This window comes from Colletotrichum lupini, chromosome 6, assembly GCF_023278565.1.
Source record: "Colletotrichum lupini chromosome 6, complete sequence".
Taxonomy (NCBI): Eukaryota; Fungi; Ascomycota; class Sordariomycetes; order Glomerellales; family Glomerellaceae; genus Colletotrichum; species Colletotrichum lupini.
Window position 1 is genome coordinate 2757877 of NC_064679.1, and position 20381 is coordinate 2778257.

The 20381-nt window shown below is 53.0% G+C and overlaps 9 protein-coding genes across 9 annotated transcripts; 3 read left to right on the plus strand and 6 right to left on the minus strand.

The window, feature by feature from the left end:
- Positions 1 to 755: 755 nt before the first annotated feature.
- Positions 756 to 3566, minus strand: CLUP02_12326 (uncharacterized protein; the record flags this gene model as incomplete). Its single annotated transcript, XM_049291290.1, has 12 exons — positions 756 to 910; positions 960 to 1157; positions 1228 to 1283; positions 1342 to 1494; positions 1561 to 1725; positions 1794 to 1819; positions 1931 to 2567; positions 2657 to 2803; positions 2846 to 2931; positions 2998 to 3042; positions 3101 to 3155; positions 3223 to 3566. 12 exons carry the CDS (start codon positions 3564 to 3566, stop codon positions 756 to 758), a joined length of 2067 nt encoding a protein of 688 aa, XP_049148435.1.
- Positions 3567 to 3668: 102 nt separating this feature from the next.
- CLUP02_12327 (uncharacterized protein) lies at positions 3669 to 5551 on the minus strand (the record flags this gene model as incomplete). The annotated part of the gene is made up of 9 exons (XM_049291291.1): positions 3669 to 3723; positions 3782 to 4245; positions 4474 to 4512; positions 4571 to 4793; positions 4869 to 4952; positions 4999 to 5102; positions 5188 to 5256; positions 5345 to 5428; positions 5498 to 5551. 9 exons carry the CDS (start codon positions 5549 to 5551, stop codon positions 3669 to 3671), a joined length of 1176 nt encoding a protein of 391 aa, XP_049148436.1.
- A 181-nt stretch (positions 5552 to 5732) lies between these two features.
- On the plus strand, positions 5733 to 6961 carry CLUP02_12328 (polysaccharide deacetylase; the record flags this gene model as incomplete). The annotated part of the gene is made up of 3 exons (XM_049291292.1): positions 5733 to 5784; positions 5857 to 6778; positions 6832 to 6961. The coding sequence occupies 3 exons, from the start codon at positions 5733 to 5735 to the stop codon at positions 6959 to 6961; spliced, it is 1104 nt and encodes a 367-aa protein (XP_049148437.1).
- Positions 6962 to 7026: 65 nt separating this feature from the next.
- CLUP02_12329 (uncharacterized protein) lies at positions 7027 to 8350 on the minus strand (the record flags this gene model as incomplete). Its single annotated transcript, XM_049291293.1, has 7 exons — positions 7027 to 7147; positions 7203 to 7228; positions 7362 to 7479; positions 7603 to 7655; positions 7748 to 7832; positions 7886 to 7940; positions 8242 to 8350. The coding sequence occupies 7 exons, from the start codon at positions 8348 to 8350 to the stop codon at positions 7027 to 7029; spliced, it is 567 nt and encodes a 188-aa protein (XP_049148438.1).
- A 268-nt stretch (positions 8351 to 8618) lies between these two features.
- CLUP02_12330 (uncharacterized protein) lies at positions 8619 to 10466 on the plus strand (the record flags this gene model as incomplete). The annotated part of the gene is made up of 8 exons (XM_049291294.1): positions 8619 to 8905; positions 8976 to 9041; positions 9102 to 9370; positions 9429 to 9585; positions 9647 to 9736; positions 9791 to 9824; positions 9890 to 10125; positions 10382 to 10466. The coding sequence occupies 8 exons, from the start codon at positions 8619 to 8621 to the stop codon at positions 10464 to 10466; spliced, it is 1224 nt and encodes a 407-aa protein (XP_049148439.1).
- Positions 10467 to 10952: 486 nt separating this feature from the next.
- On the minus strand, positions 10953 to 12868 carry CLUP02_12331 (Cys/Met metabolism PLP-dependent enzyme; the record flags this gene model as incomplete). Its single annotated transcript, XM_049291295.1, has 4 exons — positions 10953 to 12002; positions 12169 to 12445; positions 12501 to 12725; positions 12780 to 12868. 4 exons carry the CDS (start codon positions 12866 to 12868, stop codon positions 10953 to 10955), a joined length of 1641 nt encoding a protein of 546 aa, XP_049148440.1.
- Positions 12869 to 13370: 502 nt separating this feature from the next.
- CLUP02_12332 (uncharacterized protein) lies at positions 13371 to 14199 on the minus strand (the record flags this gene model as incomplete). Its single annotated transcript, XM_049291296.1, has 4 exons — positions 13371 to 13634; positions 13694 to 13837; positions 13902 to 13930; positions 14007 to 14199. 4 exons carry the CDS (start codon positions 14197 to 14199, stop codon positions 13371 to 13373), a joined length of 630 nt encoding a protein of 209 aa, XP_049148441.1.
- Positions 14200 to 15084: 885 nt separating this feature from the next.
- CLUP02_12333 (uncharacterized protein) lies at positions 15085 to 15342 on the plus strand (the record flags this gene model as incomplete). Its single annotated transcript, XM_049291297.1, has 1 exon — positions 15085 to 15342. One exon carries the CDS (start codon positions 15085 to 15087, stop codon positions 15340 to 15342), a length of 258 nt encoding a protein of 85 aa, XP_049148442.1.
- A 1416-nt stretch (positions 15343 to 16758) lies between these two features.
- On the minus strand, positions 16759 to 18861 carry CLUP02_12334 (uncharacterized protein; the record flags this gene model as incomplete). Its single annotated transcript, XM_049291298.1, has 11 exons — positions 16759 to 16922; positions 16982 to 17106; positions 17158 to 17318; positions 17418 to 17528; positions 17584 to 17835; positions 17918 to 18033; positions 18093 to 18213; positions 18263 to 18307; positions 18365 to 18380; positions 18583 to 18731; positions 18784 to 18861. The coding sequence occupies 11 exons, from the start codon at positions 18859 to 18861 to the stop codon at positions 16759 to 16761; spliced, it is 1338 nt and encodes a 445-aa protein (XP_049148443.1).
- Between the last annotated feature and the right edge of the window lie 1520 nt (positions 18862 to 20381).

The window sequence follows — 20381 nt, forward strand, 5'->3', positions numbered from 1 at the left end:
CCCAGAGTTCATCGCTGCATGACGCCACCCGTGCGCTGCAGCCTGTCCACGTTTATTTATTTATTTACTTACTGAAGGGGCCTTATTTCGCCTGATGATTTGTCTTCATTTCATCCGTGCCTTCATTTTATCGGATGAGATGAACAAGCAATAGCCTCAAATGCAAACCCACAGACTGGTCGAAAACGGTGTACGAACAGATGCCAACGGGTATGCAACGCACAGCCAAAGCAAATAGGTAATACTCTCGAGCAAAACCCTTACGGTAAGCTAGGCAATAAAGTCTAGCGTAGTGCAGTACAATTTGGCGAGAGCGGGATGCAGGCAAGACGGGTTTAGCTCCACCGCCCGCCCGACCGAGCTATCGGAGACAGCGTCGCCGATGGAGGGGGGGGGGGGGGGCGGTCGTGGCGGTTTATCCGCATTCTTCCCTTGGTGCCCGGACCGATGAATCTACGCCAGCGCCTTTTTTTTTTTTCCTCCTCCTCCTTTCTGGTGTACGGAGTACCCTCTCTCCCTCTGTTCGTTTCTTTGTTGTGAAAGTTTTTTTTCTGTTTAGCACAAAGGATAGCAACGGGATATTTTCTCTTCCGGGACCATGGGACGCCCCATTTCCTTTGGGGATATCTACGATACCGGTGGACTAGTGACGGTATACGTAATTGCTTTTGAAAGTAGGGCTGTGGCATCCCCCCGTCAATGTGAAGCTGATGATCATCTGAATGATGTCCGATGTGGGATCTGTGTCAAGTCCTTTATTGTGTTGTTCGGGGTTCCCGCCTGAAGACGGAAGGATCGTCGGCGCATCGCCGGGGGGAGTTTGTAGGCTTGTGGGTGTGGCGGGAGTTTTCAAGGGATTCTCTCTTTCTCAAAGTTTGTTGCATATTGTCTTGCATCTGGATCCGGCTTCCTGGCCAACTGGAGGAGTTTTAGGCTGCATCATTTTGTCTCTCTTTGACTGTTGGTGATTGGAGGTGAGGAAAGGGAGAATGGTGGTGCGCGGAGGATTGGGTCCCGTTTGTGGACGGCGGGAGATGGGCCCTGGGTGGGGGGGGGGAGGATGTCATTCAGTAAGGAAGTGTGCATCTCATGAGAGTGGCTGTCCGATTGACGACTGCGACGTTGATGCCATGTGACGGCCTTTCGGGTCTTGTGGTCTACGCGATGGCACTTCCTTTTTGGAAGCAGTGATTGGGTTTTGTTTCTTTATCGCCCAACCATCTCTACCATCACGGCTAGGCGTAGACGTTGTTGTTGTTGTTGTTGTTTGTCTAATCGCATAGCTAAAGAGACGTAGAGAAGTGATCAGGTGGGCCACTCTTCAAGCTTTGCCGGAATCACGCAAGCACCGCATCGTTTCGGCAGAAGAAACCATGAAGAGACTTGTTCCGGGCGTAGCCGTGACAACTTTTGACTATCTGTACAAAGTACCCGGTGCAGATACAACGATGTCGAGCTCGCTTGCACTGAAGAAAGACAAGAAAAGAGGAGGGCCTAAACCAAAGAGGACGTCATTGCCATTTCATCTATATGAGGAAGTGGAACTTTTCTTTTTTTCACCATTTGACTCCCTTCCCAAGTTTCCCCCCAAAGTCCCCCAAGTAGATGGGATGCCAAGAATGGGCTTTTGCGATTCCCCTGTTCTGTCCTCTGTCATCCAATTGGGGGCTCTCTGGGGGGACGGGACCCCGCCCCGTTCGTTTCGTTTGATCTTCCTCCAGGGTGCTTGCCCGCATGGAGTACGGTTATTCCGCACCCACACGAAGGCTATCCCGCACCCATACTAGGCCTACTTAAGCAAATAGTGGGCTACACGTGACTGCACAGCCGCAGCAGCCACATGTGAGGCCATGGGCGCGCGCCTTCCCATTATTTCTATTTTGACGCGTAATACCACCTTTTTTTGTCATTTTTGAAGCAGGATAAGTACCTGTCCGAGCACCAAAATATGGGCTCTAGAGATGTATTTTCCCTGAGCAAAGACTGGCTTCTGAAGTCGTGGTTTTGACTTCGCGCATAGTCGGTAGAAGAGGGCAAAGTGGAAGGTGCAATAGACAGTGGAAGGTGCAGTTGTGGAAGGTGCAGTTGTGGAAGGTGCAGTTGTGGAAGGTGCAGTTGTGGAAGGTGCAGTTGTGGAAGGTGCAGTTGTGGAAGGTGCAGTTGTGGAAGGTGCAGTGGAAGCTGCGCCTTCCAATCCTCTAGAACTGCCGGAATAATAGAGATTCCGGGTCAAATGTGGCTGCTGCGGCTGTGCAGTCACGTGTAGCCCACTATTTGCTTGAGTAGGCCTAGTATGGGTGCGGGATAGCCTTCGTGTGGGTGCGGAATAGCCGTACTCGCCCGCATGAATGATGCAGAACAGCAAGCGAAAGGAGGGGATCGGGAGGGGGCGCTCGAACGGTACGGTGACCTGTAAGGCGACTGGGGCCGTGTTCACCAGGTATTCCGTCCCCGTTGATCGCCGTGAGGCTGCAGCCCGCAGGCCGCAGGCCGCGAAGGCGGGTGTTTGATCGGAGGTCAGGATGGGGGCTGAGGATGCCCCCCGGAGATTTCGGGCTGTTCGAAACCTGTCTTGTGGGTACAGACACGGCATGGAAATTCCTCCTATTGCTGGAGATGCCCCTTTTCGCCGTCCCTCCTCTCCTTTTCTTGGGACAGATTGGGGGTTGAGGTCGAAATGGCATTTTCTGTGCCGTCGATGAAATGGGATGCGGATGCGGCTCTTTTTTTGTTAATGCATTGGGCGATCATCAAGTCTCCGACGCGTCGAGGTGCCGCAGATTCGGAGATCTTGGTGTCACCCCTTGCTCGATCGGTTGCGAGTTGACGAATTGCTCGACTCTACATCTCGACGATGCTTAGATCGGATGACATTATTCCCCCCCATTGGTAATGCTGGACTTCATTTGCGAATGATAATGTGCCATCGATCTAAGTTTAGTATTGACGGGGGATTTGGGGGGGTTAGGAAGTGCATGAGGTAAGATACGCCCCGACTCCCCCTTCAAAGTGAAATACAATAATGTCAAAAATATGAGCAAGCTTTCTCCATCAGTTCATCACATCTCAACACATGAATTCAGTGACAAGCGGGCCACACCAGTTCCAAACAGAGCCATGTGAGCAGTGCCGATGGGCCGGTGCGTGGCTGCGATCTTCACCTTTCGTCAAGTCCCTTATGCGCGGTTCATCGAAGACTGCAGCACCGGTCAGAGTTTGGACCCGTGGTTTCGGGATGACCCCCCGAGGTACGGCGCCGAGCCCGCTGCAGACTCGGAAGCCTCGGAGCGGGAACCTCGGAACTTTAAACACCCTCGGCCCCTCCGCCCCGTTGAGACATGACGGGCGGCGGCGTTCGGGGGGGCACAACGATGGAAAACCAAACACCACATGGTCACGTAGTGTAAGTCGACGAGCAGCCCTGCTGTGATGCCAAAAGTTTCGCTAGAGATACTGGAACCGCCGATTTCACCATCGGATTTTCTGACCCGCATTCCTTTGGCTGGCACTAGGGTAGATGATCGGAGGATAGAATCCCTGGGTATCTTGATTTTTGCATCGGCCATACGCCAGGGGCAACCTGTTTATCGAAAGTCACTAACGCCGTTTTGCTTTTGTGGCGAGTACTTCTACACCGCAGCCATTATATAAGTAAAGCAGCTCAAAGGCTAAAGCCAATTATTGAACCAGCCAGTCAGCGGCCGGTGTCTCGATTTTGCCATTCTATAAGGATCATGAGTTCTGTATTCAGATTGCTTGTGTTGGCCCGGAAACAACTCACCGCTTCTGCTTCTTCTTCTCCGGAGATGCTTCCGAACTGCTTGCAAATGCTCCAACCTCGCGGAGGGTATGCGGTACATACCTCTGCTGCCATGGCTCGCTTCCTCTATTTCTTTTCTTGGGTGAAGCAGGGCTACTCGTGCCAGGGCTTCTGGGTCGCGTCGAGGGAGTGTATGCGGAGGCAAACCTGGGCTCGAGACCGTCAAGGGCGTCAAGAGCGGTAGTAGTGCTTGATTTATCCCCTTGTTGCTCCAGCCAGGCGTTGATGTCTTGCTCGTCCAGCACCTTTTCCTCCGTCGCGCCCGTCCAGTGTGAATTGGCGTCCGCAGGATCTCGATTGCCCTTATATAAGAGAAAATCAGAAAGAGACTTATCGTTTGGGAAGGACTTGAAGACATGGCAGAATGATTCGTAACTCTTCCTCTTCCGAACAACATCTGGGCAAGATGCCGCAGGCGAGGTCATCTATGTGATTGAGAGAGCCTAGCACGATGAGACTTTGAATAATGGCGTGCTAGACTTGATCCTGATTGAACTTCATGGAGCGAAGTTGACTTTGTACAATTTAGTATCAATGGCCACTGCAATGATCTCTCCATGGGCTTAGGCTGTAATTAACGAGAGAGCAATTGTTGCAGCTAGAGACGTGGTCCCCGAGCGGCCGCCCAAGGAGGGACTTCAGAGAAGCCGAACCTGGAAGCCTGGATGTGCCCCACGAGAGTTTTTGGCATCCTGGACAGCTTCAACCGAGAACCCGACAAGTTCGCTCAAGCCGTTGCGGGAGCTCTACAAGCTTATTTCTCTCCCAGAAGGATGAACAAGATGCTGCGAAGGATCCATGAGGATGTGCCAACGACCGACCCTCCGCAATCCAGGAAGCAGGTTTGAGTGTTGCCTTGATGGATAAAATTGATCCATGGATGACCATAGATTGAGGATGGACTTGTGAGCCTGCGTAAGACGGTAGATCCGGGATCGGGTTCGGGCGGCCAACCTGTAGCCTTATAACAGCCCTATACTCATGGTGTGCCCGATATGTCATCTACTGAATCCTCGATCTCTTTTCTGGGACGAGTGATGGAGGTCACATAAGCGCGACTAGCGCCCTGAGAGGCTGTAGCGATACTGCCTCCCTGAGATCAAAGCATGTTGCCGGTCGCAGGGCCATATTTCTGCAGCAACTGTCAGCAGCGTTGACAGAGCCTGCCTCGTTGAGACCGGTTTCGAGTGAGCAGCCTGAAGCCAATGTGTGTCAAGTGAAAGGGTTTGAGGTCCAGAACCAAAAAGCAATTAGGCAACGAAATCGAGATGTCCGCCGGGTCCTGAATATGTGCTGCATGTTCCAGCGGTGAGCACTCCGAGGTCGAAGGACGGCGTTAAAGTTGATTATCGCATGATCAGGCACACCCCTTGTAAAATTGAAATCGCCGCTTTATGAGCATTGTGTATCTTGATATCTTCGAAACCGTTCGCTATCTGGAAGAGATATGAGGTGTTTGGGTGTAATAGCGCTATGGTCAACAGCTGGCGAGAGCCGCGGGAACAGCGTTGAGTATCAGCAAACCCGTCTTTGAGGTTTCTGAAGCCTTTCAATCAAGGAATGTTCCAGAAGCAGACGTCCATTTCTGGCCTCATCTTTTGATGGCGGCTAATGATCATCCTGGTTTGATAGCTGCCTGTGCCGAGATGATTATCGTGTAGCCTAGAGTGGGCGTACAGGATTGGTCGCGACGTACGAAAATGTCAAGGTCTCAAGGTGCAAGCCAGCCATTGAGAGCATTTCCCTTCCCTCATAGATTCGCTTACGAGTGAGAAATGGGCTGGAATCGGTAGGCAAATTGGGACTTTGGTGTGGTGTTCTAACACGGACGTACGTTGGAATAAGTTGTTCGGCAAGTGGTTAAGAATAAGCTACCTTAGAGTTGAAGACCGGGGTGGGAGCTTTGGTGGAGATGAGTGGACCAAATCCGACGGGCCTGTTGGAGACCACAGACATCCATCCAGGTGCCAGCTAAAAGCCACCACCAGCCACAGTTTGGTAAGGGGTCGTGAATTTGGAAGCGACCCCTGTGGTAGCTATGATGAAGCTGTGCGCCTGGACTCGGCTTCGTTTCGTTTCGTTTCACCCACCACCAAAACCTGACTGTCTCGACAATGCCTCCCGTCTCCTTCTTCCTTCGACAAACCCGAAGGTGTTGAATGAATGGTCAATGGCACGAATAACGCTCTTCCGATTTCCCAACAAGCTTCGCCGGCGTGTGCGGAGGAACCGAATGGCCACCCTGCTGGCTCTCCTCGCCCTGGCCGTCCTCCTGGTCGTCCCCTTCTACATCATCTACAAACCACCTCCGTTTGTTATCAACTACTTTGCGCGAAAATGGCCCGACGTACTCTGGCAGGTCAAGACGGACCAGAAGATTATCGGCCTCACGATTGATGACGCGCCATCACAACACACGGCCGATATTCTCAACGTCTTGAAGGAGAACGATGCACACGCGACCTTTTTCCTGATTGGATCCCAGATGAACGGTCGCGAGGAAGATACGGGCGCCATAATTCAGTCTGGCAGCGAGCTGGGAAATCACGGCATGCACGACGAAGCTTCGCGGTCTCTCCCTATAGATCAGTTGGAGTCGGACATATTCGAGGTCAGGCGGAAGATCAAGATTGCATACGAGTACGAGGATAAGCCCCTTGTAGCCGGATATTTTCGTCCAGGCTCTGGATTTTTCAGCAACAAGATGCGGAGGCTGGTCGACAAATTGGGATACAGGATGGTTTTGGGGAGTGTTTACCCACACGATGCCCAGATCAGTTCTTGGCGGACGAATGCCAACCACATTCTGAGCATGGCACGGCCAGGGGCTATCATCATATGCCATGACAGAAGGAGTTGGACCGTCCCCATGCTACGGAAGGTACTCCCGGAGCTGAGGGAACGGGGGTATAGGATTCTCAACCTTACGGAGCTTCTCAAAGAAGTCGATACAGACAAGTGAGAGACGTATTGGGAGAAAGAGAGCATCAATCATCCAAACCATGACGAAGACACCCAAATGCAACAACGCACATACGCAACCCATGTCTAGATCTAGACCGCCTCGATACTCGTGCACGCATTCACTCTTCAAATGAGGGGTATCAGCGGCTTCGGACACCGTGTGATCCCGCAGGTTAGAGCTGGTCTCGACCGCAGCGTGGAGCCGCCGGGGATGCGGAGCATCATGACCGCGCCATCGTTGCCTAGGCCAATGCGGTGTAATACCACGTTGCCCATAATAGCTTAAACATGACGAGGAGTCTCGCCTCGGGGCCACGGTATACAAAAGAATGGGTCGCTGCATGATCGAGCGTAACAGGCTCGCTGCTTTGTGGATTGATGAGGCATGGCCCCCTTCAACATTCGCTTGTTTCAGTACGGCGACACAAAGATGTTCTGCGCGACCTAGGTGACACCACGTGAGACAGCAAGGGCTCGTAGGGAGTCGATTGGGCGATTCACGACCTCGTCGAAAAGGGGGGGGGGGGGGGGGGCGCCATGTGTTGGCGCCATTGTAGAGCCTAGCAGATCTTTGTACGATAGAGGTTGTCAATCTTATGCTATTAGCCGTCAGTGAGAGCGAAAATTGGTTCGCTACGAGATCTCTCGCGGCCTTTTTGTCCTCGACAGGTTCCCGCAAAGTTGTCCGAGTATCTCTAAACTCCCACTCACATGGTTTCATTGTTTTGTATTATAAGCTAGCACGCTCTGCCGAAGTTTGTGAGAATATTCATTGCTCAGATTTTGCCGAATGCCAAGCTATTCATAGCTCAACTGACATTGTTCTAGGGTGCATGATCGCTAAAGCCTGGAGACTCACTACAATCGTCGCCTACGAATGATTTCGGCGCAGTCTTATGAACCTATACCATGATGGATTGCGTGTGCATTCTTTGTAGGGAAAGAGAATGCTAATGGTCGAACGTGATAGTCTGGGAAGCGAGCAACGGTATAATGCGCTGTGGCGGCGTAGCATACGGCCTTGACAAGAGGACAATGATATTCAGCACTTGGATGACCTCAGGCATTACCTTTCCATCGGACGCGAGAGAGTAGCACCACATTCGGTGCACCAGTAGATTCAAGGCCAAGATCACGTAGTCGTTTTCCCAAACTTCTACGGGAAGGAGCAGTATTTCATTCTCAACGGCACAAACCCCAAACAGCAAAGGTTTGCCCATCAAACAACTTCACAAGATCTAGGATTTCTTGGCAATATCGGATCATTTACTTGACATAAATAGAGTAAAACAATTTGGAAAAGTCCATCCTAGGAAAAGGGGCCGAAAGGTCAAAAGCTCAAGTGCGCAGTTCGGGAATCGAACTGCGCACCCTACGAAATCCTCCATCTGAGAAGACTTCTCAGGATTTCATCACCAAGTTCTTTACTAACGGACCAGGGCGTTATACCGCTCGACCATGGGGATCGATTGGGCTTGGTTGACGAATGAAGCCCCAGACCTGGATATAAGGGCACCGGAGACCCTCACTCTCGAGAAACTCCCGGCCCTCCTCGTCGTATTCCATCTCATCTTATTCCACTCCATAACTTGCTCGCCCCTTCCTCTTCTTCTATGAGCTGGCACTTGCCTTTCGTAACTCACTCTATCGGTAAGTATTTAGTCCCGTCTGTGGAGTTCTCGAGTAGACCTCTCTTCTTCCTTTCACTACCTCGACGCCGGGCCCTCATTCTCAACAGTATCGTAAAAGGGGAAAGGAACGCACACCAACCAGCATTTGCTATATTGCTTTGACATATACATATAAAGGTAATCGGAACTACGGCACAGTCAGGATGCACCCTGACCAGCTTATCTTCCCATTCTGTCCGGACGACTGCTGCCCCGGTCCCGCTGACACAAACAAAGCAAACTTCCCACCAACACACCTCGCCAACGTCCTGACAGACAAGCAAACTCCAATGGACAAGCAAACTTCATGCGCCCAGGCTATCGTCAAATCCCTCAAGGGAAAGACACTTCACGTCCCGAATCTCTACGGCATCTTCAAAGGATGGCCTGTCAAGAAGACCAACCCTCACTACAAGCGCATCATCCCTATTGTCGAGGAAGCGTTTGACCGGTAAGCTCAGGCAGGAGTTCTTATCAGCCAACATATTGCTGGAATTACCATCTCACAAATACTCACAAAGGCTCATCAAGTCGCCCCTTCTCCGTGAGAAATACCGGGAGGCCAATTACGCCAGATTCGTCAGCTTGTAAGCCCGATCCACTTACCCCCTGACTTCCCACAACAATAGTCTGATCCTTCGAGACAGGTATTACCCTCACCCAGATTGGGAACAGATTCAGACTCTGGCGCTCTACATCATCTGGCTCTTCTGCTGGGACGACGCGATCGACCAACAGAGCAGCGACGACCTGAGCAACGACCTGCTTCGCGCCAAGACTCGTCATGACAACACGATAGTAGTGCTGGAGCATGTTCTTGGTCTTGGTTTCGACGATGGCTCGTTGATTGAGTATGATCATGCCAATACTGAGCTGAAGGCAATCGGAGCACAGCTGCAGAAGGCGTACACCCGTGGTAAGTCATTGTGTCAATTGTGTACAACCAACAGCAGTTTCGCTAACTTAGAACTAAGAGCAGAGACAGACCTTCATGAACCAGATGAAGCGATATATCAACAACTGTCACAAGGAGCAGGCAATGCGACTCCAGGGTGACTTGCCCGACCTTCAGGCATACTCAGAGCTCCGTCATGGAACGGCCGCAGTGTGGACGCTTTGCGCGCTCATCGAGTCAGTACCATGTCAGACTTACTAATGTGTAACTATAAAGTCTAACCTTTCTGTGACTTAGATATGGCTTGGCAGAGAACATGCCGGAGCATATACGCTACATGAAAGAGGTCCAGACTATCTGGGAGGAGACCAGCAGGGGCATTTGGATGTACGTGGATAAAAGGTGAACACAACAAAGGGGCACATTCTAATATGCTTACAGTACCAACGACATACTTTCTCTCAAGAAAGAGATTGTAAGTAATCCCCAAAATAACCCATAACTACTGAAGAACGTATATTAACCGACATTCCCACATAGCCCCATGATGCCGCCAAGGCAGAGAGCGTCGTGAACGCTGTGCCCATCCTCATGGGTGAAGGCAAATCGCTACAGCAGGCTGTTGACGCTTTGCTCACTGAGCTCCAGGACTCTGTCGCCATCTTTGAGCTTGCCGCCTCCATACTCGAGGAAGCCGCTGGAGAGAAGAACCGGGACATAATCAGAGAGTACTGCGATGCTTGTCGTTGCATGGTGACCGGATCAGTCCAGTTCACGTAAGTTCTTCCCAATACCCCTGGTGCAGCTCAAGACAAAAGTGACTAACTGTGTGAAACAAAAGGCTTGAGTCAACCAGATATAAGCTGGCAGGTTGCATGAACAAGGATGGATCCTTGGATGTCCTGCTTTGATGGAAGAGATGGAGAACGAACTCTGGATACGGGATAGAAGAAGTGGATCGAGCCTGATATGGGACTGCTTTGAGATTGCTTTGAGATGTTGGGCCACATACCCTGCTGTCCTGATTTGCAGATCGAAGTCTATGGCTCATGAGAACCCTATACTTGCTGTCGCCGGTGTTGAAGATATTGGCTTCTCTGGATTACAAGGTTTCTAGAATGCAATAGACCGCTTTAAATGCTACACATCTTGGTCTCCAGTATTACTGTGACAACTGGGAAGTTTCTTGGGAAGGTCAAAATCAGTGACGAGAGGTCCATCTTGTCCTATACACCTACCACCACCCAATTGACACTTGATCTTCAGATGCCATGCAAGAAGATTCTATGGAATACCAGCAGCTCACACTCGACTTTGTCCCCTTGACTTTTCGTGAAGGCGAGTGGACAGAGGTAAGTCATCAATGACTGTCAAATCAAGGAGTTGAGAATTTGAGCGCGATGAACATCCATAAAAGTCAGTAACTTGCCCGACTCGGCCTTCAATATTCGCAAATATATACCTAGAAATGGACCGAAATATGAATCTCTAGCCATCTCGTCTTCAAACAAGAACTTTCTATCAAGATACCATCTAAGTGGCTCCATATCGACTTCTATCAGAATCAAACCAAAACCCCGAAAGTCGCCTTCAATATCACCCCTTAAACCGTCTTCTTCTTTTCCTTCACCAACGCCTCGAACCCCTGAATCAAATCATCCCTCAAATCCTCCCACCCCTCCACGCCAACACTCACCCTCAACAACCTCTTACTGCACCCGCTATCGCTCATCGCCCGCCACTCGATAAGACTCTCGACACCACCCAGCGACGTAGCGTGGTGGAACAAGCCCATCTTGCTCGGCAACCTCTTCGCGTCCCCCTCGTCCTTCAACAACAACGCAAACACGGGGCCGAACCCGCCGGGCATCTGCTCCCTCAACCACCCCGCCTCCAGATCCGCAGTCTGCAAACTCGCGTGCTGCACCGCGTCGACGACGCTACCCACCAGCCCCCCGGGGTTCCCGCGAACCTCCCCATCAAGCCACGCGACAAGCTTCGTCGCGGACTCGGACTGCCTCTTGACCCTCAGCTCCAACGTCCTCAGCGACCGGACGCCCAACCACCCCTCCATACTCCCCATCACGCTCCCGATAAAACACCTCTCCATCAACAGCTCCGGCATCCACTCGTCCGCGCGCTTGGGGTTCAGACTCAGCGTCCCGCACAACATATCCGAATGCCCCCCGAAATACTTGGTCCCAGAATGCATCACGACATCCGCGCCCAACGCAAACGGATCCTGCAAAGGCGGCGGCGCAAACGTGGCATCCACCGTCAAGTACGCGCCCTTCCTGCTCGCAACTTGCCTAAAATACGCCAGGTTCCGCGCCTCCCCCGTCGGGTTCAGCGGCGTCTCGACGTGCAGCACGTCCCCGGCCTCCAGCTTCTCCAGCGAGGCGTCGTCGAGCTCGAGCTGCTGCAGGCCGTTGAGCTTCGCGAGGACCTTGATGACGCCGTGGCAGCCGTGGTACCCGCCGCCGATGGCCACGCGCTTCGGGTTCAGGAAGACGAGCATGGCGTGGAAGGCGGAGAGGCCCGAGGAGTAGGTCAGGGTGGGACCGCGGAGCACGCTGGAGAGGATTGCCTCGAGGCGGGTTGTGTTGGGGCCCGAGTAGCGGGAGTAGATGTGGGAGTCGCCCGGGGCGGAGGGCTAGGTTTGGATGTTAGCTTGAGCTTTTTTTTTTCCACACTTGACTTTTTTTTTTCTTTTGGTCTTCCCATCTCATGAAGGGGGTCGTTCTCATAGTTCCTCAGCAGCGGCGAATTGTCTTGGAAGCTGAATCAAGTAACATCATGAGAGCGCGGGCAAGACTTACATCGACATTCTCCCCTGAACGGAGCTCATCCGGGTTGCTGTGGTACTTGAACGTCGTCGACACGTGCATCGCCGGCGCGATGGCGCGGTGGCTGCTGATGCCATCATCAGCGTGGACAGAAAGCGTAGCAAGCGAGAGCTCTCTCTTGCTGGCAGCGGCCGTCGTCGGGCCTTCGGAGCCGGCCCCGGGAGCGGTCCGGGTCGCCGTGTCACCGTTCGTGGGGATATCTCCAGCCATTGTGTTGTTTGTCGTGAAAGATGCCAAGTGAAGAGGGGTGCTTCAGTGCCTCTTGCTGGGAATAAAGAGTCCTGGAATAGGTGACGAGATATGACACAAGATCTTGAACGACTGAAGGGGGAGTCGAGATGTAATGCACAGGGCGTGGAAGCTCCAGATGTGTCATAAGATGAGAAAAATGAAGAGTCACCGACAAACAACCGGCGCGGAAGACGATCAAGGCGGGCGGCCCGGTGCCGAGAACCTGCCGTCTCAGTGACTCTGCCCCTCCATTGCGTGGAACCTTATCAAAAGGTGGGGTCGGCGACCAAACCCCGAAGCTGGGTCATGGTGCGATAAGTGCATGACGGATCAAAAAGTATTTGCTAAACCACGTCAAAAGCATACTGACCATTGGAACAACGATGCCGGATGAGTCTCCGCCAGTCCATCCCTCCGAGGTTCGGATCGTTATTCCAGCCATTTCAATGAGTAATCCTCTCTCATATCCCGAACTTACACTACCTCACAAATTTCAAGGTATGTCACGGACAATGTCACCATACAGCAGGCCCTGGAGCCAAGACATGTCAACCAATATCATTATCATTAAGAGCTTATTTCCAAGACACTCGGACTCGAAGCTCTACTCGCCAGGGTGGCTTGCAACCGCCCGTATACGCATAACGCGGCTCGACCCGACGAGTGTGCAGGCTGATTGGCCCAACTCTAACCATGTCATAGCGAATGCACCCCATATCTTGGGACATAACCCAGCCAGTAACGCCAAATCCCAAGCCCGCAAGGGCTGCATCGACAGGACGTATATACAAAGTAAGAAGAAAAGATGCCCGGGAGTACGATTAATGAATTTCGGTGGTCTCGACTGATGCTGCCGACTTTGGGCGTTCGATGGTTCCTAGTTCTGAGCCTTGCCCGCTCTGGCCGCGCTTTCTTCCAGCGCCATTCAGGAAGCGCGTGACGCTTTAGTTGGTCGAGTTGGCGCTCGGCTCCTTGTGGTCTGAGTCACCGAAGCGCGAGAACAGGCCGCGCATGCGGCTGGATTGGTGGTGTTGTTGTTGTTGATGCTTCTGGTCGTCCAGGCCGACGTCTTCGAAGCCCTCGTCAGCGGTAGGGAGTTCCCGGTGTCTGTCAAGCGCGGATCGAGGCAGGCGAGGGTAGCGGGCTGAGTCGAGACTCTGGCGCGCCGGGAAGTCGTTCTGGGGAATAGGGGACCGTGCTGTGATGTCCTGCAACGCAATTGCGGTCAGCGGTGGCGCCACAAATAGCGGGCTTGAACTCGACGTACAAATGATCGCCTGTACGAATCGAAGGATTCTCGGGAAATAGAGAAATGCTCAATCTCGCCGCTATTGCTGCGAGTGTCTGTCGAGTTGCGGCCAGAGCCGAGGTACTTGCTCGGCCACAGGCCTTTTTCTTCAGTTGGGGATGGCTACGCATGCGCATTAGCAAATGTCTCGAGTATGGGTGAGATTGTTGATTGCGAGGGTGCATACCGGAAGATAGACGCCGCTGTCATTCACGACTGTGATGCAGAGAAAAGTGAGTCAATTGGTTCCATGTGCGCGCCATCACGTCTGATGAGAGGTGAAGGTGCATACCACTCATCTTGTATTCCCCGTTGTCCTGGCTCTTGGAACTTCTGACGCTGAGGGAAGAAGAAGCCTTGGAGCCGACTGTGTCTTGCTTCTCAAATCCAGGATGCGACGGGTTCTCGCCATCGGATCGTGAGCTTTCGTCTGCATGGAGAGTGGCAGGGCCCGGACGGCGGGCAAAAGGGTTGCGAATGGGCATGGCGGAGGATGGCGCGAAAGCGGCAAGGTCGGGAGGGTAGCTGGTAAGGAGGGAATCTCAATTTGTGGCGACGGTGTCGATGTTGTAGACCGTGGCAATGTGCCAACTTGTGTTTAGAAGCTAGAGAGAAAAACTTGGTGCGTTATGTTTCGAGTTGTGTTTGCGTTTCGAGGTTGATGCTGGGACCGTTTGACAAAGAAATCGATCGGTGGACCCAAAAGGCGAAGGCGGGGAATAGGGTAGCGGGAAGGGATGGCGATGAACTATATGGCAATCTTGACCCGTCCTATTTCCCACTCGGGCAGATGTGTGTAGTGTACGCAGTGATAGCTAGTGGTGTCTGAGTTGGTCCAAGGGCCCAGTCTTAGTCTACATGTACAGTAAGACGGTGGCTTGGGATGGACAAGGCCGAACGGTATTGGTCTGTAGAGGTCCTACAGAGAGATGGATGCAGGAGATGATGGAGATCCCAAGTGAGGCGCAGGGAGATGGAGACGAGGGCTGGGGAACGGGTTGGCGCTTGTTCAAAGTTGAGGACGTAATCGAGACGTGGTGCTGCGTATGGAGTATGGAGTATGGTCGGCAAGTGAGCAGAGAAAAAAGTGAGTAGACGGTAAGGTAGAGATGGATGGGAGCTAGAACTGGCGGACAATATCATCGGGCGGAAATCTGCAGGTTTTGGGCTGTGGTTGTGTTTGTCTTCCCCTGGCAAGTGCGAGCGTCTCTGTCATGTCTTTTTTCTTCCCGCTCGTGCCTGCCCATCCGTACATTTTCTTTCCTTACTTGCATCCGCCCATAAAGCATGGCAAAAGTAGGTGCGGATACGCGCTACTGCCACTCAGGGACTAGACGCAAGGGGGGGCACATCAGACTTGGAGGTGACGAATGACCCTCTTGCAGATGCATCCATTGGATCATGAGGTAACTTGGTATAACGCCCAGTATCAGTACCGAGCATGGCGAGGTAAAGAACCCCGGTGTCGCTGCCGGTACCGCTGTGAGAAACCGCGGTCCCGCCCGGACTCTTGGCCATCACTCTTCAGGGTCGAGTGGGAACTGAGAAAAGAGCTTTTCCATGGCATGGCAGGGAATAGGCACGTAGGGACGTTTGAAGGTGTCAAGTCCGAGAGCCCTAAACGGTAAAGGTGTGTAAGATGCTGCAGCGGTTCCCCATCATCGGCATGGGCAGATCATCGGCACGATCCCACGACTCAGCCAACATCTTTTGCAAACACTGCGCGGCCTATGTCCATCAGTGGGGATATTGACAGCCTGGACAGCCTCGAAGCATTCAAAGACATCTCACGAGAATTGGGTTTGCGATGGCGGCACCATACAAGCTAGGCAAGACGGGGATTCGGAAAACCGGGAAACTTGGAACGAACCGCGAATACCATGCCACCAACGGCCCAGGGCACTGGGGAAAGACATGATCAAACATTAGCTCACTAACTCGGTCACTCGCCCTCTCAGTGGCTGGAGTCATGAACCGGCCACACCGATTCCGCTGTTGCAAGCTTGAGAAGCTTTCCAAAGGCCAGGGACCTTGGTCGATGACATGTGTTTGTCCCATGTTCTTGTTCTTGCCATGCCTACGTGCCTGCTCTTTCTAGCCCAACTGAGCTGAATGGTTCGTCGCCGCCGCCAGTGACATAAGGGTACCTAGGTACCTCAAGGTGGGATGCGGGTCGGTACATGTGACGGTGCCTTGAATGCAGCAAAACTCCATGTATCTCTTTGGAATTTGCCTTCTTATGTAATCACCCGACCAGTATGGTGTCCTCCCTTCTGGAAGCCCGCAGTGACGCTTGCCGTCATCCACCTTGTCCGGACCAACCTTGCGTCCCGAATCCCCGCGACGGGGGCATGCCCTTTTCCAAATTCCAACCCTGATTATCCTGGCTTTCTTTCACCTTGGTTACAGCGGTTAAATTCGCCCACCATTCAGCGTCTACGTTCATTTCTAGGCGCATACTGGCAGACCTGTGAAAGCTCTGCGCAGCCACAAGCGTCGAACCCTCGGCCCCCAAACGGACACCAATCGTCTCTTCTCCGTCTCGCCTCGACTCTCTGGCACAGTCCTGCTCACCCGTCGCAAGGTCTTCATCCACAGTACGATGCTGGGCAAGTCTGGACGTTCGGACGGCACACTTCGGATCTCTCGGCATCGGAGCGCAACAAGACTGCCCTTTGATCTCCGTGCCGCACTTCCTCTTTCTGTCGCCCTGATGCGGACCTGCATCATGTCCGTCCAATTGTTCCTGATTGACCGCATCGGAACGTGAGTTGGCTGCGCCTATCCGCTCTCCATATGACGCTCTACTCAACCCACCTTTCCCCTCAGCGGATCATTGACCTGCCGGGCGGAGAACGGGAGTCGGTCATCGCCGTGGCCGGCGCGATACTCCACCGCACGCTTCCATCAAAGCTTATGAATCATGAGGGTCCTATCTATCAGTTGGGAAAGGAATATCCGCACACGTGATAAGAGAAAAGTCATAGAGCGTTGCGACTTCGACTCGCCCTCCCGATTCATGATCAATAGCTCTACACGCCAGGCTAACCCCTCATATGAATGTCGGACTGAACGGTGTCAAAATCTGCGTCCTCAAGCATCTTGAGAGTCCATAATCTCCGATATAAGTCAGTTGGCTGGCACTCGGCATCCCATGAGGTTGACAGCCTCTTTTTAACAACAAGATGCCTGTTGGTCTGGAACCAGGCTGCGACCTACTTCGACCTTTAGCTCAGTGAAAGTTTTCTGCATGCGGGATTCACTCACACCAAGACGCCTCCTCGTCGTAGGTTGTCTTGCACAAGTCTCGTTGAAAGTCGCCTTCCCGGACGCCCTCGCCGGCTATGGCTTGGCCGGCTTGACCCTTCCTCCTGTGAAGATGCGCAATCGGCCTGGCCAGTCAACCAGTGCCTGTACATCATGACCCGGGGCAAAAGCGACACAAATTGCAATTGTCCAACGTGCAACGAGGAGCTTGAGGGCCGTTCACATCGTGGTTCAGCATGGTACCGGATTGGGTTATCGTGACTTCGGCTACCCAAAGTGGCTGCGGTCCGACAGGCAGCTGGGAATGTAGACGCCCAGATCCGATGGAGCGGGCACGCTACAGACAGACTGGCACCCACGCAACCACCCACCATCGAGATAGGCTGTTGACACCACAAGTCTAGGCGTCGGCGATGCCTAACACCGGCCCTGTCACGGTGCTATGTTGACTTCGACGGACTTTGGCTATGCTTCTCGTATGCTTCGGCGGTTGACCAGCTGATGCCATCTTAGTCTTTAGCCGAGCGAGAATACCTTGCTGCACTTGCTACTGTCGCTATCATCAGCTGATCGCTCTTCTATGCATCGAATAAGCAGTCTACCGGAAGGGGACCGATCAACCGCGCCTGCGTCGAGATATCCCTTTGTCTCGAGATGATTGCCAGAGTATCCGCCAAGCTTGACTTGGGTTCGGCTCGCAACGTCGGGCTTCTGAAGAGATCGCTTTCGCCATAACCGATGCGCCTTTCCAGTTCTTTGTTCGTCGTAAAAATCGATCTACAATCCTCGCCATCATCGGCGACATAGTCGTCATCGGCGCAGGATCTGAGAAGGACCATCGTCGTCCGTGTCGCCTAATGGTTCTGTACATCAATCCAAGCAAAAATGGCGCGCCTGCAGACAAAGAAGTGACCAAGTCGGCGTCAAGGGGAAAACAGCAAGCATTGGGTTGATCAGAGTGTTGTATGCTCGGCGACAGTGGGGGCTCACTGCTGATGTGCCGATGCCATCACGGAATGACCCTGTCAAAACCATGAATGTAGTAGATATGTCTGGTTTGAACACGGAACACTGATCAGATTATCGAGATTTGAAATTCGAGTTCTGGCACGGACATGCTGGTCTTCGACAGGCGGCCCTGATCGGGATTCCATTGAAGCCTGAAGGCCAAGATCAATGAGAACTCGTACACTTCTCAGATCTATCGATACCGGACCTGCTTTCACTGCGATCTGTCAAATGTGATGATGAGGCGATAATCATGTTGCTGACAGCACGTACGGTAATTGCCATGAAAGGCCTTTCATCATCAAAGACCTCTGGTACCTATGATCTGCCAAAGGATGTGGTGGACGCTGAGACACACGTACCATAAAAACTCACGCCGTTCGAACTTGCGCTAGCCCGTGCACTCGACACGTTAAGCCTCTCTCAGTACAAAAAGCTCGCTGATCTCTGCCACATTTTCAGATCTTGATTCTAAATAGAGGCACGTATTGGCCAGAAGGTGAGTAAGATAACGGGAGCACGGGCTAGCGCAAGTTCGAACGGCGTGAGTTTTTACGGTAATCTCGATTGTCCGTGGGAAGGACGAAACAGACCCGCGCCTAACAGCCGCATTGACATCAAACGCCTGCTCAACCCACCTTTTGGATTTCTCAGGCTCGGAAAATAAGAATTTCATCGCGGTACCTGACGGGACGACGTCTGTTCTCCCCAGCCTGCGCTTTTCGATCTCATAGCGTGGGCGCTAGGCCGACGCCATGTGTGCCCGTGTACGGTGTACCTAAGAAAAGCAGGACATGAAATGATCGACCCTTGAGCGTGCGTCCGAGCAACATCGGACGACTCGCAGCGAGACGGTCAACGGCTGCTGTCATAAGGAGAGAGGAAAGCTCAAACGACTTAGTCGACCTCTCGCCGCTGGCGTAGCACTGGATGACACGGTTCCCGTGGTTCGCCAAGGCCAATGGTCGTTTTCAGGTCGAGCCTCGATGCCGCGGGGCCCCGCTCACGATGCAATGCTATGTAAAGCACACACTTCGCCCGCCGCACGTTGCAGGTTGCAGGACGAAAGAGATCAGCACGAATGTGGGATCTCCAGGGGCAGCGCGACCGAAGCGGCCATGGAAAGCCCTTGAGGCTATGCATCGCGTCGAGCCTGTCTGGTTCCTGCGTCTACCTGGTTCCTACGTCCGACTCGTCTCCCGCTCTGTCCACATCTGGCCTATGGCGAAGTCGACCACTTAGATGGCGATATGACTGAACCACTAGAGTGCAGCAAACGTCCACTGGCTTCTTAGGACCCCGCGGAAGCTTCGAGACTACGGGGAGAGTGCGGCATTCTACAAAACATCTTACTCGCCTCTCGGCTGCCTGTTCACGTCTATCGTGGATTGCACGGCATGCTGGGTCATGTGACGATGGTCCAGACTCGACAGCTCTAGAACGTGGACGAAAGTGGCTTGTCCGCAAACGAAAACATGGAGATAACATGCGGCGATGGGATTGAATATACTCAAGAAATCACTATAGATGAGAGGCAACGACTGGCCAAGGTTCCCCATCTCAGTCTGGAAATCAGGTGTGGCTTGCTCTTCCGCCCATCTTTCGGCGCCAAGTGGGCGAAACTAGATCAGCCCGCGCCGTACCTTGCATTCCGCAAACGGCTATCTGAGGCCACTTCCGTCGTAGCAACATGTTGGTTCTGCCCGCTCATCCCCCCCACAACTCTCTTTCCTTTGTGGCGTTTCTACTTACAAGGTACGCTTTCGCACTTTGATTCTGTAGACAGAGAGGGTTGAACATTCCAGCAACGCCCGGCCCAATTCCCAGGGATTTTGACATGGCGGCGGCACATAGCAAGACGGTTGACTGCGAGGTGAAGTCGTCCCAAAGCGCCATTGAACCAAACGCAAACAGGTCTAGCAGCTTGTCTCGATCCGCGAGATGGGATCCTCGATGGGGTCGAGCAGGGATAACCCAGACCCATGCCCTGCAGCGGGCATGAGTACGAGACTACGACTATACGGTAGCGGTGCTCAGAAAACACCAACGACCCAATTACTACCACACCCGACTTCCAAATCCCCTTTTGGGATGGACTTCTCGACCGGACGTGGTAGCACTCGCCCTTCACCCCAACGCACGTCCTCAGCCGGCGCTCTCGTCGAGAATACACCACGATGTCTCCTCCCATCTCCACTTGGACGATGGACACTGAGAGAGAGGCAACTCAGCCACTGACACACTCTGCCCGAGACGGATCCTGGCTTCGGTCACCCTTCAGTCTAGTCCTAGTCCAGTACTGCTCGAGAGTCCAGGCCGACCCCATCTAACGAGCTCGTCCATGGCGGACAGGTAGGTAATGTGGCTGGTGAGAAAGGTGGATGTGTGTGTT